This window comes from Mytilus edulis, unplaced genomic scaffold (genome assembly GCF_963676685.1).
Source record: "Mytilus edulis unplaced genomic scaffold, xbMytEdul2.2 SCAFFOLD_700, whole genome shotgun sequence".
Classification (NCBI taxonomy): domain Eukaryota; kingdom Metazoa; phylum Mollusca; class Bivalvia; order Mytilida; family Mytilidae; genus Mytilus; species Mytilus edulis.
In genome coordinates, this window is record NW_027266938.1 from 15,213 (window position 1) to 31,473 (window position 16,261).

The 16,261-nt window shown below is 33.7% G+C and overlaps 1 protein-coding gene across 1 annotated transcript; it reads left to right on the forward strand.

Annotated features, from left to right (window-relative positions):
• Positions 1–334: 334 nt before the first annotated feature.
• Positions 335–15,977, forward strand: LOC139504619 (heat shock 70 kDa protein 4-like; the record flags this gene model as incomplete). The annotated part of the gene is given in 9 exon segments (XM_071294668.1): positions 335–677; positions 3,503–3,707; positions 4,995–5,117; positions 5,437–5,536; positions 6,580–6,713; positions 7,642–7,886; positions 8,637–8,713; positions 9,553–9,808; positions 15,844–15,977. Coding segments are annotated over 9 exon segments (1,378 nt in total), but the record flags the coding sequence as incomplete, so codon positions are not given.
• Between the last annotated feature and the right edge of the window lie 284 nt (positions 15,978–16,261).

Here is a 16,261-nt window from a genome sequence, read left to right on the forward strand (position 1 = left end):
ACCGGCCATTGTCTTTTTTAATCTGTATTAAAGTCTCTTTCTGTTAATTTTTGTAGATGAATATAAATCTGCATTGTTTACAGATAATCTGAAGATAGTGTATTCCTTTTCAAGCCTTGACACATCGTGTATTCATTTTCAAAATATTTTCTTGACGCGCCTCAACTTGAATGAGGGCAAGGCCGCATGGAATGAAATTTAAAAATAATTAAAAAAAATGCCATAATAAAATCAATGATACAAGTTTTTATGATTTATGTATATTTTTTTATCCGACTGCATAAATATTTTTTTTAAATATGAAGTATTTTGTTATATATTATCTATGTAAATTTTACTGCTGACAAGTTAACTTCCGTAAGTTCTCGAAGGCGGCGATATTCCATGTGATTTCTCGAAATTTCTTAGAAAGCCTAGTTTTATTTGTGTTAAACTTCCTTGTGTTTTATTACTGGATAGTTCTTCACTTGAAGAAATCTTTATATTTGTCTGTAAATCAACAAAAGTTATTCGTATAGACATTTTCTTTTTTCTGTCAAATAATTTCCAACAGGTAACAAGAAAAGTGGAAACATGCCGGTCGGTTTTGATATTGGTAACAGTTCCTGTTTTGTTGCTGTAGCGAGACAAGGTGGCATTGAAACAATTGACAATGAATACAGTTCAAGGAATACACCGTAAGTTTTGTAATTTATTATTTAGAAACCCCTTAAAATTATTTTCTTTTGTCCAAGTTTTATCCTGAATCATTATTTTAGTGTGATCTATCTATTTATCTTCTCGTCAAGGAGTGGACTCATTATTGAGTTTATATACTGTGTCATATGTCTGTTTATATAAAAGTATTATGGAGAAAATATGTTTAAATTGTGGTCACAATACATCGATGACATCAGAATAATATAAAGGAATATCTTTATTGACATTGTAAATTTTGATGTGAAAGGATTGCTTCCCTTCGTCTGTCGTATATGTGGTAGTAGCTGTGAAAATGTAGCTCTTAAGGTCCATTTGATGATTTTGATACTTGCGGACCATAGATGGCATAAAATTTCAAAGGACAAAACTAAAAAGAGCTACTTTTTCGCAGCTAGTGTGGTAGATACTTAGTCAGCTGTGCTTGTAATGTTTAGCTCAATCCGTTAGCACGTTGCCTTGTAAAATCCTGGTCCCAGTTTTGAGTACGGGTGGAGACAAAGATGTAAAATATTTAGTTAGACCGAATCAATCATGCTCAGGTTACAGTAAATTGATAAACACAATATGATTCTCACTATTTGTCCGCCATCACTGGACAGATCACAAAGGTTCCTGTAAGGTTTTGACATCATAATAGAAAACACCACAGTGGAAAAGTGATGGTTGTATGATTTAACTTTTCTTGGGTCAAGTGGAGAGGTTTTCCAAATAGCATTGATGTCTATAGACATGATAAATGCGTTTCCAGTCGTTTTTTTCTCATCAAATTCAAATTTATCCAGTGCAAATCAATCATATAAATCAACTTGAAATTAGTCTGAAATGACAAAGTTTAACTATCTCCCAAATGAACTCATCTCTAAAAATCAAAACCAAACTGTAGAAGGAATTATCTGGAAAAGCGATACTATACAATTCAAATGGCCATGATTAATGATAATGGGATGGATGGAAGGATGTGTGGCATTTGTCTTGTTGCTCATTTCAATACAAACTGTTTTATAAGTTAGATGAGAGCAGTTCACATTCAGGGAAAAGGGAGAGGGATCGTAGTTGCGCCAATTGGAACATATCCAATGTCATCTGTGAAACTGATATATACAGAGTTTGTGAAAACCTTTTTTTGGACCTGTCAAAGATTATTTGTCAGTCCTACAAAATCTGTAAATCTTTTGAATTAAAATTCATTTTTATTGAAAAAGGCAGAATAACAATGAAGGACTAGTTTTACATTCGTCATTGGGGCCGCCACTAGCAGTAGCTTTCAAAATGCTGGTCAGAGCCTCATTTTGCGGTCAGGGCTGACAGGACTGATGGTTTTTGCGAACTCTGATTTATATTCAATATAATCATGATAAGGATTGACCAACTTATAGCTTCCTGTAAAATTTGAATGGATGATTTCAACTTCATGATCACTTCAAAACTCTCAGTTTAATGGCTTCCTTCTGATCAACAATCCCTCTATCAAAGAAATCTTGATGAGGAATACAAGCCCTGGAATATCACATCAACTGGGAGATAAAAAAATGTGTATGCAGTGCTAGAGTGATGCTCCATACAAAGTTCACAATTGAGGGGCTGAAAATTATTAAAACAATAAGCAAACATGTTGTAGACAGTCTCTTAAATGTATACATGTATGTACATGTATGTTCCAAATTGCCTGCACACCTTGTCTTAAAAGATGTCAAAAATACACACCAGAAACAAAAAAATGTCTATCAACCCTAAAATTTGACTTCCCCTTGAATATAAAAAAAAACGTTATCTAGCTAGAATAAAATTGCAAGAAGACACATTAACATTGTATTTGGCTGAACAGTGTAAAGCTGTTGAAATGAACTTGAGTTTACAATATACCAGTGTTCTTCCCAGGGCCTTTCAGGGATAGAACTAGTACTTGAGACTTGGCAATGGTATCCCACAGCTTAAATTTTGTAGCCCATATATATAGTCCTATACAAGTAAACCAATAATTTAAGTAACTCACACCAAATTTAAGGGGCCATTGGCCTGTGGGCCCCTGCTAATTTCATACCCTGCCTTTTAACATCGGGGTAATGTGATGCTATCTGAATTGATTTTCTTATAGATTATGTTATGGATGTGATGTAGAAAAAAGATATATCTGAGTGAAATAATTACAAAACTTTAAAAGATTAGTATACTTCTTCCCTACTGTGAATTAAAAAAAGGCAGGAAAGTATGTCCTTGTACAATACTTGGGAAGTAAATTTTAAGGGTTTACTATTTTTACTGTTTCCTTCGCTTACTTACAAAGTGTTTTTATCTCAATTAGTTATTTTTTTAATATCGAGGTCAATGGATTCTTTTTGTTGTTGTGAATAATTATGATAATGAGCAGTGATGTGAACAGTGAAGTCTTTAAGTATGGCTTAAAATTATTCAGTGTGGTTACGAAATAGTAATCTCTTGAAACAAGTAAAATCACAGAAATACTGAACTTAGATGAAAATCTAATTGGAAAGTCCCGAGGCGGATCCAGCCATTTAAAAAAAAGGGGGGGGGGGGGGGGGGGTTCCAACTATATGTCCCCATTCAAATGCCCTGATCAGCCAAAAAAAAGGGGGGTGGGGTTGTATAGCCTCAACAATGAGAAAAACCCTACCGTATGGTTGGATATAAAATGCCCTGACAAGTAAAATATGAAACAAATCAATTCAGAAAATTAATGCCTTAATTTATAACAAAACAGTTAACGAAAATCTTGAACTCAAGAATTATAATGACACTGTATTTGATTTCTAATATTTTAATTATGCAATTATACCATTTTCAGGGCCTTTGTTTCCTTCAATGAAAAGAACAGAAGTATTGGTGTTTCGGCCAAGAATCAATGTATTACAAATCTGAAAAATACAGTATCTGTTTTCAAGAGGTTTATTGGGAGAAAGTTCACAGACCCCTTTGTACAACAGGAGCTCACCGATTTTCCCAAACCTTATAAGGTGGAACAGGGAAAGAATGGAGAAATATTAATCAAGGTAAGTTAGACTAACATTTATAGCTAATTTCCTAATGCTTGTAGAGTAGAACTTGGGTTTAAAAAATCATTTACCATGTTTACTGAAGCTTTGTAATTAAGATTGACATCTTCAAACAATAATATATTTAGGCATTGTCAAACCTGAATATTTTATAATTAGATCTGATTGGACGTAATCCCAATTACAATTGTATTTACAAAGCAAGCAAGGTAACCAAGTGTTACTCTACTTGCATTATGAAATAGGCTCTAAGTTAATGGTTTGAAATTCACATGAAAATCCCTTTTTGTTAAAAAAAACCAACAAAAAGGAATTTAAAAACTGTTTAATATAATATTTTGTCAAACTAGACATAGATATTTGAAAGTCTAGCCTGTCTTCCAATTGAAGGAAGGGAGATAACTAGCCTGTCTTCCAATTGATTGATTGATTGATTGTTGGTTGCTTAACGTCCAGTGGCAAATATTTCATGCATATTCAGGACAAGAACAAGTTCACAATAAATACAATAGGTAGGTTGTTGTAATAGAGGCCATCTAGGATGATGGTCGGGGAAATTTGGACTGCCACTGGAAAATGAGGGTATATTGGATAGGGACAGAAATTTTGCCTTGCAACAGGCCACCTACGGACCCCATCGAAGAGTTGTTGCAAGGGTTCTTAACGTGCAAAGAGCGTGGCACTCTCTTTACACGAGGCATCGGATTTAACGTCCCCTTCTGACGGACGTGACTGCGAACTTGATACATCCCGCACAGCCAAACGGACGCCCCACTTCAGCAAGCGTTTTACTGCTGGTCGGGAGAAGACCAAGTGACCATATTTCTATACCCCAGTCACCCTTGGGGATCTTCCAATTGAAGGAAGGGAGATAACCACAAATTATTTTTAATTTACAATGAAAGGGCATAGAGAAATTCTCTCATTCAATCTTATAGTGATTACTTAGTTTCAGAAATACCCTGACATTAACAGTTAGATAGATATAATTCTACCCTTCAACCCCATTGATAACAACAGAAAATTTACCATCTCAGTGGATAAATATTATATTAAAGTTGGTTCAGTAGTCGAATCTTTTCTCTTACAATTAAGTTGAAAATGTCAATTGTTATATGTTCTCCAAGGATATGGTTGCATATTACATGTATTATGCCACACAAATTTAAGTATCACGTGGTTTATCAAATTTTATCAAACTTTGTTAAAACTGGTTTAAATGCACACAGTTTAAGGGATTTTTGTTAAACTTATAATAATGATGACATATTTTTCTTTGTCTAGGTTCAGTATCTTGAAGGTGAGCAGCAGTTCACTCCAGAGCAGATGATGGCAGCTCTATTAACAAAGTTAAAGCAGATATCAGAAGCTGGACTGAAGACTAAAGTCGTAGATGTGGTGGTATCTGTAAGTGGATTATTTAATGATATAAGATAAGATATATAAATAGATAATTCGTCTTATCGTAAGGTCCTTCAAAACAGCAAAGTTTAATTCAAATTAATTGTGATTTTATGAAAGGATGGTACTGTTTAACTTTCTAAGTCTTATTTTTTTGAAATTTCTATTCAAGTATGGAATATCCGCACATTCATCTTATTAGTTTACAATAATTTATTCCAAACAAAATGATTTGAAATTTGATTTGAAAAATACAAAGTTTTGTTCTATTGCATGCAATTCATGTAATACATGACCGTGATGACACGTTAATTTTCTATTTAAGGTACCCACATTTTTCACAGATATAGAAAGAAGAGCAATGTTAAATTCATGTGAGGTAGCTGGACTGAATTGCATGAAGGTCATGAATGATTCAACAGCAGGTTAGTGTTTTTATCTCGATTTTCAACAGGGACCACAGTGGATGTTGAGTGGTCTTCAATGGTCAAACTACTGTAAATTCTGAAATTATTGCGATGTTTTTTTTATTGCGAAAATTGCGACAGGATTTAAATCGCAATAATTTCAACTCACATTTTGAAATCTAGTTAATAATTTTAATAGGATTTTCTCAATATTGCAAAAATGAAAATCGCATATTAGTCTTTAATGGCAAAATCGCAATAATAAATGCACGCAATAATTTCTGAATTTACAGTACTGTATAACTAGCCTGTCAACACTGTGGTTTGGAGTTCAAATCCTGTATGAAGCATGTGCACTTGACTATGAGTCTCAACTGACTAGGATTGGCAGTTATCCTACTGACGATTGGTGGTTCTCTCAAATAAATACCGACAGCCACAAAACAGAACAATAATGTTGAAAATAGCATAAACACCAGTCAATCATATTCTCACTTTTCGTTTTATGTTAATCTTTTTATGTATTGAAAAATAAATAAGATTATCATTTGTGAAGATCTGCAACTATAGCTATATAAGTTAAAAGGTTATGTAGGAATGATTCTCCATAAAGCACCAAATTAGATTTTTTTTAACACAGTTGACATTTTTTATGAAGAGGATCGTTACGGATACTGTACCAATGATATTAAAAAATGTGTTGACATCCTAAGGTCACTGCTTAAAAAACATTTCAACTTCCAAAAGGCACTGCTATCACTAACAATTTGATAGATTAAAAAGAAAAGGTAGACTCATCTCAGTTTTCATGTTCCTGACTCAATGCTAAGGAGGCATTAAGCGTTACCCTTGACAGTCTGTCCAATTTCACATACTACAAGGAAGCTTGATAGAGGGCATTTGTGTCCCAGACATTTTCTTCTTTTATTTTTCATTGTGTCTCATTTTGAAGGAAGATTGCCACTAATTCAAATGATGTTAACATTAAAATTGCAGAATTACCAAATAGAAATAACCAATACTTGTACAACTTTCTAATAATATATGACTTTTAATTCCAGCTGCTTTGGGTTATGGTATTTACAAACAAGATCTCCCAGCTGAGACAGAGAAAGCCAAGAATGTGGTGTTTGTTGACATTGGTTACTGTTCCCTACAGGTGGCCATTGTGGCGTTTCACAAGACAAAGCTGAAGGTATGACATTGAAATAAGCATTATTAACCCCTTCACCTCTGAAAAAGCTCTTATACATTTCCAGCAAAAACCATTGCAAACACAGTTATCTTTCTTCTTTAATAATTCATCAAAAGAATGTAGAAAATTAGCAAATTTTGAAGTTTTATGACCAACAAAAGTATCAAAACATGAACAAAACTGTGTACATGATATGGTGTAAGTTATTTGCATATGCTTAGATCCCTCATTGGGGAAATACAACAACATCAACTGACAATGTGGTACTATGTAACTCAACAGAGCAGAATGTTAAGTAATACTTGTGACATAGATAAAGTTTCTAAAATTTCTACAACAAACTTGAAAAATTGCAACTAGCATATATGGCATATAAATAAAGGCAACTGTAGTATACCGCTGTTCAAAACTCGTAAATCCATGGACCAAAAAACAAAATCGGGGTAACAAACTAAAACTGAGGGAAACGCATTAAATATAAGAGAAGAACAACGACACAACATTAAATTGTAACACACACAGAAACGGACTAAGCATTAGACAAAATCCGATGAGAATAAAAAGAGATGTGAGATGTAAACCATGGAAACAGCAATCCAATGACATAAACAATACAAAAAATAACATATATACAGGCTTATATGTACAACAATAGACAATAAATTACTGTAAATTCAGAAATTATTACATGCATTTAATATTGTAACTTTTTAAGAATGGACAAAAATGCTAGATGAATTATTATGATTTCAGGAATAATACAGGATATATATCAGATATCAGAATGGGAGTTCTTGTTTATATTGCAATACTTACCAATTTGCATTTTTCACAATATTTTTTTCTGAATTAACATTATACTAAAATATAGATTGCTGGCGACTGATTTTGTGCTTTTGATAAGATATTTTTTGTGTAACTTTTGTAGGTTTTAGCAACAAATTTTGACCCCTGTTTAGGAGGAAGGAACTTTGACAAAATTCTTGCAGACTATTTTCAACAGGACTTTAAAGAACGTTATAAGGTTGATGCAGGAAAGAATATGAAAGCTAGACTGAGATTAGAAACTGAGTGTGAAAGACTGAAAAAACTAATGAGTGCTAACACACAATCCATTCCAATTAATATAGAATGTTTCATGGATGACAAGGATGTGACAGGTAGAATGGACAGGTAGGTCACTCTGTACAGGTTGATTGAAAATTTAGGTTGCCTAAGTCAGGTAACTAAGAATGGAGGCCTTCCGTTGGGATGAAATATTCTTTTGAGAAAAGTTCATCTTAAAATACTTTTATTGATTTATTGATAGATATTTGAATGACCTCCAATTTCAATTTACCGGTACTTAAATTCTTTGACAGTATGTGGTGGAAAGTGGAAAAATGCTGTAATATTTTTAAGCCTAAGCCGTAGGCACAGGAGCATTAAGTTTAACCTTATCCATCTGTGTGGAAGTCCAATATCCCAAAATTTTGCTGGCTTCACTTTTACTGTTCTGGAGTTATGTCCCCTTTACAAATGGAAAAATTGGTGAATTTTTAGTTTCTTTTCTCTATCTTGGCCTCCACCAAATATTATGATACTTATCCACTATGCTTATAACCACAAAACTCAGATCATGCACACAGTTAGGTAGATCCCTTTTACTGCTCTAGAATAATTTACATTTTATCTTTACAACGTTATATGCAAGCAGAGGCATCATCTGTGGACACATTCCCCAATTTTTTTTTTCTCTTTGAAAACTAATTTTCTAAGGACCAATGCAATAACTCTAAAGAAATAAGAATTAGAATAAACAAGAAATAATATAATGTTTACTTAGAAAGACAGTACATATATTGTATTAGTATATATATTGTAGGATTATGTGAATGATTTTCAATTCTAATGTTAATTTTTAGTATTTGATTTTCATTTTAGAACTCAGTTCGAAGAACTATCAGCTGGTTTACTTCAAAGAATAGAAACAGTTTTCCAGACATTACTAGAAAATAGTAGTAAGTATGACTCTTGCTTAAAGAACTATTCAATAAATATATTTTTCAAGTATTTATAAATTATAATGGATTTCCAATATTTGTATGCCCAATCTAGTGGAATTATGTTTTCCTATCAACTAGAAACTTAGTACACTCGTTTCCTATGATATGATCTTTCTAATTTTATTGTCAAATAAGAGTTTTGATCCCAATTTCACAGTCAAACGAACATAGAAAATGATAGTTAGAATGGGGCATCGTATTTCATCGTCTTTTCCACAATATGCACTGGTGGATTCCAAAAATAAATAATAATCCAAGACTACAAGCAATTTATCACTAAATTATCTCCCTTGGCAACTTATTTCTTGTGAAAACCAAAAAGTGTTAAAAGATTTTATCCAATTTTTTTTATTTAAAAAACACAAATTTTAATAATTAGATAGTCAGCCTAATAGACATACCCCAATAACCCATAATATGGAATTTTTTGAACTCGTGGGTGATAAATTGTTGGTTACATTTTCTTAAAAAGTTGTAAAAAAATAAGTTAAATGAAAATTCTATATTATGGGTTGTTGCGGTCCGTGTTACTAATGCTGTATAAGAGGAGTCTTGCACTTCAGATTTTAGAAAATAAATAAATATCACAATAAGTTGTGCGATTAAGCTCAATCTTGAAATTATGATGAGCAAATTAGCTTTTATCTTTCTATTTCTGAATTACTTTCTAATGGATGTTATTAACAAAAACAAAAGAGTATATCAATTAACCTTGTTATAAAGAAGTCAAAAAATGTGTGGGGATAATACTGAGTTGAGTGTTTGCAAATACAAAGTTTTTTGTCCATTTTCAGAGATGTCGACATCAGATTTAGCTGCAGTAGAAATCGTAGGAGGATCATCAAGAGTTCCATCAATTAAAAGTCTAGTACAGAAAGTGTTTGGCATCGAGCCAAGTACGACACTGAATGCTGATGAAGCTGTGGCCCGTGGATGTTCTTTACAGAATGCCATATTAAATCCCACATTCAGAGTGCGAGATTTCTCCATCAATGATGCACAACCTTATTCTATTACATTGAGCTGGCAGGCAACAATGGAAGAAGACAGGTAAGGGGGTTTTATAAATGATTTGCCTAGTTGTCATTCAGGCAAGACTATGTCAATAATGCTGTGGTTCATTTGTTTTTGTTGATATTGATTTTCATGGTTGGATAAGAAAAATTGCTGATTTTTGAATACCTGTTTCTGTTTGAAATTTAATGTATCCACATTATATTGCTATATCCTGTTTATTATACCCCGCTTTAAAAAGGGGGGGTATACTGTTTTACCTCTGTCTGTCCGTCCGTCAGTCCGTCCATCAGTCCGTCAGTCAGTCCGTCCCATGAAACTTTCGTCACATTTTTCTCAGGAACTACACATCCACCCTTTCTGTAATTTGGTATCAACATTTATATATGTTAGCCATACCGTGTGATGCGTTTTCAGATTCATCACTTGACAACTTCCTGTTTACCGAACACTTGTATGATTTTACACATGATAGCCAAGTTGAAAATTTTCGTCACATTTTTCTCAGCAACTACAATACAAGGATTTCTGAAATTTGGTTTCAGGATTTATATAAGTCAGCTATACCGTGTGATGCGTTTTCAGATACATCACTCGACAACTTCCTGTTTACCGAACACTTGTATGATTTTACACATGATAGCCAAGTTGAAAATTTTCGTCACATTTTTCTCAGGAACTACAATACAAGGATTTCTGAAATTTGGTTTTAGGATTTATATAAGTCAGCTATACCGTGTGATACGTTTTCAGATTCATCACTTGACAACTTCCTGTTTACCGAACACTTGCATATTTTTACACTATTAATATTATCCACTTGCGGCGGGGGTATCATCAGTGAGCAGTAGCTCGCAGTTTCACTTGTTTTGGTTTGTCTAGTCCTGTGCAAGGTTACAATTTCTTTTTGTCTACATACTTCACTGTTATTTCTCTTAACAAGTTTTCTTAATTTTTGTCGAGCCTGCAACTTTTGTTGCAGAAAGCTCGACATAGGGATAGTGATCCGGCGGCGGCGTTAGCTAACTTCTTAAAAGCTTTATATTTTAGAAGGTGGAAGACCTGGATGCTTCATACTTTGTATATAGATGCCTTATGTTACGAAGTTTCCGTCAGTCACATGTCCAATGTCCTTGACCTCATTTTCATGGTTCAGTGACCACTTGAAAAAAAAGTTCAGATTTTTTGTAATGTTGAATTCTCTCTTATTATAAGTAATAGGATAACTATATTTGATATGTGCAAGGTCCTCCAGGGATCTCCATGGCCTGTTTAACGATGGAGCCCCGCCATCGTTCAAATGTCTTGCGCCATCGTTAAATGACTCGCGCCATCGTTAAATTGTCTTCCGCCATCGTTCAAAACTTCATCGTTTCTTGTAGCCCGACGCCATTGTTTTTATCAATTATAATCAAATGCATGTAATTGCATAACCCTTAGGCTTTTTATGTTATAATCCAATACAGTTCTAACGCCTGAGGGATATCCGGATTAAGATCGCTAATCACTTGTACCTGAGCTTGTACAGGTAGATCAACAAACCAAACAGGAGAATACTATCTGAGGATAGACGATCCATTTGTCGAAGTAATCAACTAAGTTTCAGCAAATGATTATGATCATTTAGATTAAATAAATAAATTAATAAATTAATCCAGTTACTAAGAAAACAGTTTAACAAGTCGAACACGTGCTTTATTTTGACTTACGCAATCAGCATCCCCCTTTTTTAAGAAGTACAAACTAAGACGCAAAACAGTAAATATTATTTCATCGTAAATAAATCGAGTACTGCTGTAACGATAATTTAGAATTACTTTAAAAGTTTAAAAGTAAAAACTTAAATATTTCCTGTAAAGAAATATCGTATCTAAATTCCGAATTCATTTCGTATATTACAATCAAATTGATACATCCGCGTTTCCGGTTTCTATTCAGACTCGAAAGATGCATGTTGCAGAGCATCAATTTTTCCAGATAGTCATTAAAAACCTTTTCATTTGTCGACGTTTGCTTTACAAATCTCTTTAACCTTTTACATAACCCGTACGAATTGTTTTGTTGTTGCTGCAAATCAGCCATACCGGTAATGGGCTCTGAATTTGACAGTGTCCACGAAAAATAAGCCCCACATTAGATGATTTTTAACCCCCATAACAATTACCAAAAATAAAAGAAATCTGCATGGGGACCTTCATGACAGCTTTTGGTCATGCTCGACTAAGGGGGGCCATGATGACTTGGCATTTGAATGGTTAAAAACGGCAATAAATGAAAATATTGATACTTCTAATTCTATAATGAAAATTCAAATAAATATAATTTAAATAAGCAATGAATTAGCATTTTCACCCATTCCTTGTATGGAGGGATAAAATACTTCCGATCGCGCTACACTGTACAGCGTAGACAAGGTTTGTAATGGTGAAAGTTCCTCCATGGTTCAATTTTCATCCATGGAGATCCCTGTCCTCATGTCTGTCAGACAGTTTTCACTTGACCTCGACCTTATTTCATGGATCAGTGAACAAGGTTAAGTTTTGGTGGTCAAGTCCATATCTCAGATACTATAAGCAATAGGGCTAGTATATTCGGTGTATGGAAGGACTGTAAGGTGTACATTTCCAACTGGCAGGTGTCATCTGACCTTGACCTCATTTTCATGGTTCAGTGGTTATAGTTAAATTTTTGTGTTTTGGTCTGTTTTTCTCATACTATATGCAATAGGTCTACTATATTTGTTGTATGGAATGATTGTAAGGTGTACATGTCTAGCGGGCAGATGTCATGTGACCTTGACCTCATTTTCATGGTTCAGTGGTCAAAGTTAAGTTTTGAGTTTTGGTCTTTTTATATAGTTCTATATGCCATAGGTCCACTATATTTGGTGTATGGAAATACTTTATGATCTTTATGTCAGTTGCGCAGGTTTTCTTTGACCGTGACCTCATTTTCACAGTTCATTGCACAGTGTTAAGTTTTTATACGACCGCAAATTTGAAAAAATTTTCGTCGTATATTGCTATCACGTTGGCGTCTGCGTCGTCGTCGTCGTCGTCGTCGTCGTCGTCGTCGTCGTCGTCGTCGTCGTCGTCGTCGTCCGGCGTCCGAATACTTTTAGTTTTCGCACTCTAACTTTAGTAAAAGTGAATGGAAATCTATGAAATTTTAACACAAGGTTTATGACCACAAAAGGAAGGTTGGTATTGATTTTGGGAGTTTTGGTCCCAACATTTTAGGAATTAGGGGCCAAAAAGGGCCCAAATAAGCATTTTCTTGGTTTTCGCACTATAACTTTAGTTTAAGTTAATAGAAATCTATGAAATTTTGACACAAGGTTTATGACCACAAAAGAACGGTTAGGATTGATTTTGGGAGTTTGGGTCTCAACAGTTTAGGAATTAGGGGCCAAAAAAGGGCCCAAATAAGCATTATTCTTGGTTTTCGCACAATAACATTAGTTTAAGTAAATAGAAATCAATGAAATTTAAACACAATGTTAATGACTACAAAAGGAAGGTTGGTATTGATTTTGGGAGTTTAGGTCCCAACAGTTTAGGAAATTAGGGGCCAAAAAGGGACCCAAATAAGCATTTTTCTTGGTTTTCGCACCATAACGTTAGTATAAGTAAATAGAAATCTATGAAATTTAAACACAAGGTTAATGACCATAAAAGAAAGGTTGGGTTTGATTTTGGGAGTTTTGGTCCCAACATAATAAGGGGCCCAAAGGGTCCAAAATTAAACTTTTGTTTGATTTCATCAAAATTGAATAATTGGGGTTCTTTGATATGCTGAATCTAACTGTCATGACTGTGTATGTAGATTCTTAACTTTTGGTCCCGTTTTCAAATTGGTCTACATTAAGGTCCAAAGGGTCCAAAATTAAACTTAGTTTGATTTTGACAAAAAATGAATCAGTTAGGTTCTTTGATATGCTGAATCTAAAAATGTACTTAGATTCTTGATTATTGGCCCAGTTTTCAAGTTGGTCCAAATCGGGGTCCAAAATTAAACTTTGTTTGATTTCATCAAAAATTGAATAAATTGGGTTCTTTGATATTCCAAATCTAACTGTGTGTGTAGATTCTTCATTTTTGGTCCTGTTTTCAAATTGGTCTACACTAAAGTCCAAAGGGTCCAAAATTAAACTTAGTCTGATTTTAACAAAAATTGAAATCTTGAAGTTCTTTGATATGCTGAATCCAAAAATGTACTTAGATTTTTTATTATGGGCCCAGTTTTCAAGTTGGTCCAAATCAGGATCTAAAATTATTATATTAAGTATTGTGTAATAGCAAGTCTTTTCAATTGCACAGTATTGCGCAACGGCAAGAAATATCTAATTGCACAATATTGTGAAATATCAAAAAAAAATTTAATTAGAGTTATCTTTCTTTGTCCAGAATAGTAAGCAAGAAATATCTAATTGCAAAATATTGTGCAATAGCAAGATTTTTTTTAATTGGAGTTATCTTTCTTTGTCCAGAATCAACTTAAATCTTTGTTATATACAATATACAATGTATATTCACTTTTTACTACCAACTGATAAATTAAAATAATCTTTACCATTCAGTGATAACAAGCAGTTTTTTTACATCTTAATATTTTATGATGTATTTAAATGAGTAGTTATTGTTGCAAACTCCATTAGAAATTTTAATTGAGATTAGTTTTGGAATAAGGGAAAGGGGGATGTGATTAAAAAAATTGGGTTCAATTTTTCTCATTTGAAATTTCATAAATAAAAAAGAAAATTTCTTCAAACATTTTTTTGAGAGGATTAATATTCAACAGCATAGTGAATTGCTCTAAGAGAAACAAAAATTTTAAGTTCATTAGAACACATTCATTCTGTGTCAGAAACCTATGCTGTGTCAACTATTTAATCACAATCCAAATTTAGAGCTGAATCCAGCTTGAATGTTGTGTCCATACTTGCCCTAACCGTTCAGGGTTCAACCTCTGCGGTCGTATAAAGCTACGCCCTGCGGAGCATCTGGTTGTGTTTTGGTCTATTTTTCTTAAACTATAAGTAATAGGTCAACTATATATGTTGTAGAGAAACATTATTAGCTGTACATGTCTGCCTGGCATGGTTCATCTGACCTTGACCTCATTTTCAAGGTTCATTGGTCTTTGTTTAGTTTGTCTTGGTTAATGTTCTGTTTGTGTGATAGTTGTAATAAAGCTTAGCTTTATACTTAGGACTGTCAACATAATATCAATGATTAGTAAAGAAGGCGAGACATTTCAGCGTGTGCACTCTTATCTTTTAAATTATAGGATAATATTTGAATATGTTGTATTTTAGGCAGCTTTGATAACTATTTACACCACTGGGTCGATGCCACTGCTGGGTGGACGTTTCGTCCCCGAGGGTATCACCAGCCCAGTAGTCAGCACTTCGGTGTTGACATGAATGTCAATTATATGGTCATTTTTATAAATTTTCTGTTTACAAAACTTTGAATTTTTCGAAAAACTAAGGATTTTCTTACCCAGGAGTAGATTACCTTAGCGTATTTGGCACAATTTTTTTGAATTTCGGGTCCTCAATGCTCTTCAACTTTGTATTTGTTTGGCTTTTTAACTATTTTGATTTGAGCGTCACTGATGAGTCTTATGTAGACGAAACGCGGCGTCTGGCGTATAAAATTATAATCCTGGTACTTTGATAACTATTTATAGAAACTAACAAGAATTGTAAAAATCAAATCGCAGCAGACAAACTTTTCTTTAGACTGACTATTCTCTGATATAAATTTGATCCTTTTAAATTGGTAACTCCAGAGACATGCTTATCATCTTGAGACTATCCTGTCTGAACATATATATGTTGTACCCAAGAAAAAAACTCTAGAGGCTAATAAGAATGTCTCTTACACTTTCACTGTACGAAAAGCACCTACCAATAGATGAGATATCCAAGTGCATACCCTGTGTCTAAAACATGTTTTTATGGAACAGCCCTTACATAAAACAAAAGAGTTGAACTCATTTAATCTAGTAAATATTAAAAAGAAGTTTTAGACTTGTGACATTTAACCTTGTGATTTTCCTTTCAGTTCAATGGAGTTGTTTCCAAAGTACCATATGATTCCTATGTCTAAAGTACTGACATTCTACAGAACAGAGCCATTCCAGTTGGAGGCTAAATACACACATAAAAATGATGTCCCCATACCAGATACAAATATAGGTAAGAAAAAAACGACTATTAATGAAGGATCAAGGGATAACTCAAAGCTGCCAACCATTATGATTTTTCCGTAATTTTTCCGATTTTGCGATCAAAACTGAGCTATTACGGTCAAAGTCAAATAGTTACGGTTTCCAAGTCATCACTATTCAATTTTGTAAAACGAGGATTTTTATCATTACTTTGTCGGCCTGGTCAGGTATTTAAAAAACGCCAATGTAATGCTTCCGGTTTCTCGGGAGTTATCACCTATTGTTTGGTAACTTAACTGACTTCCGAAGATG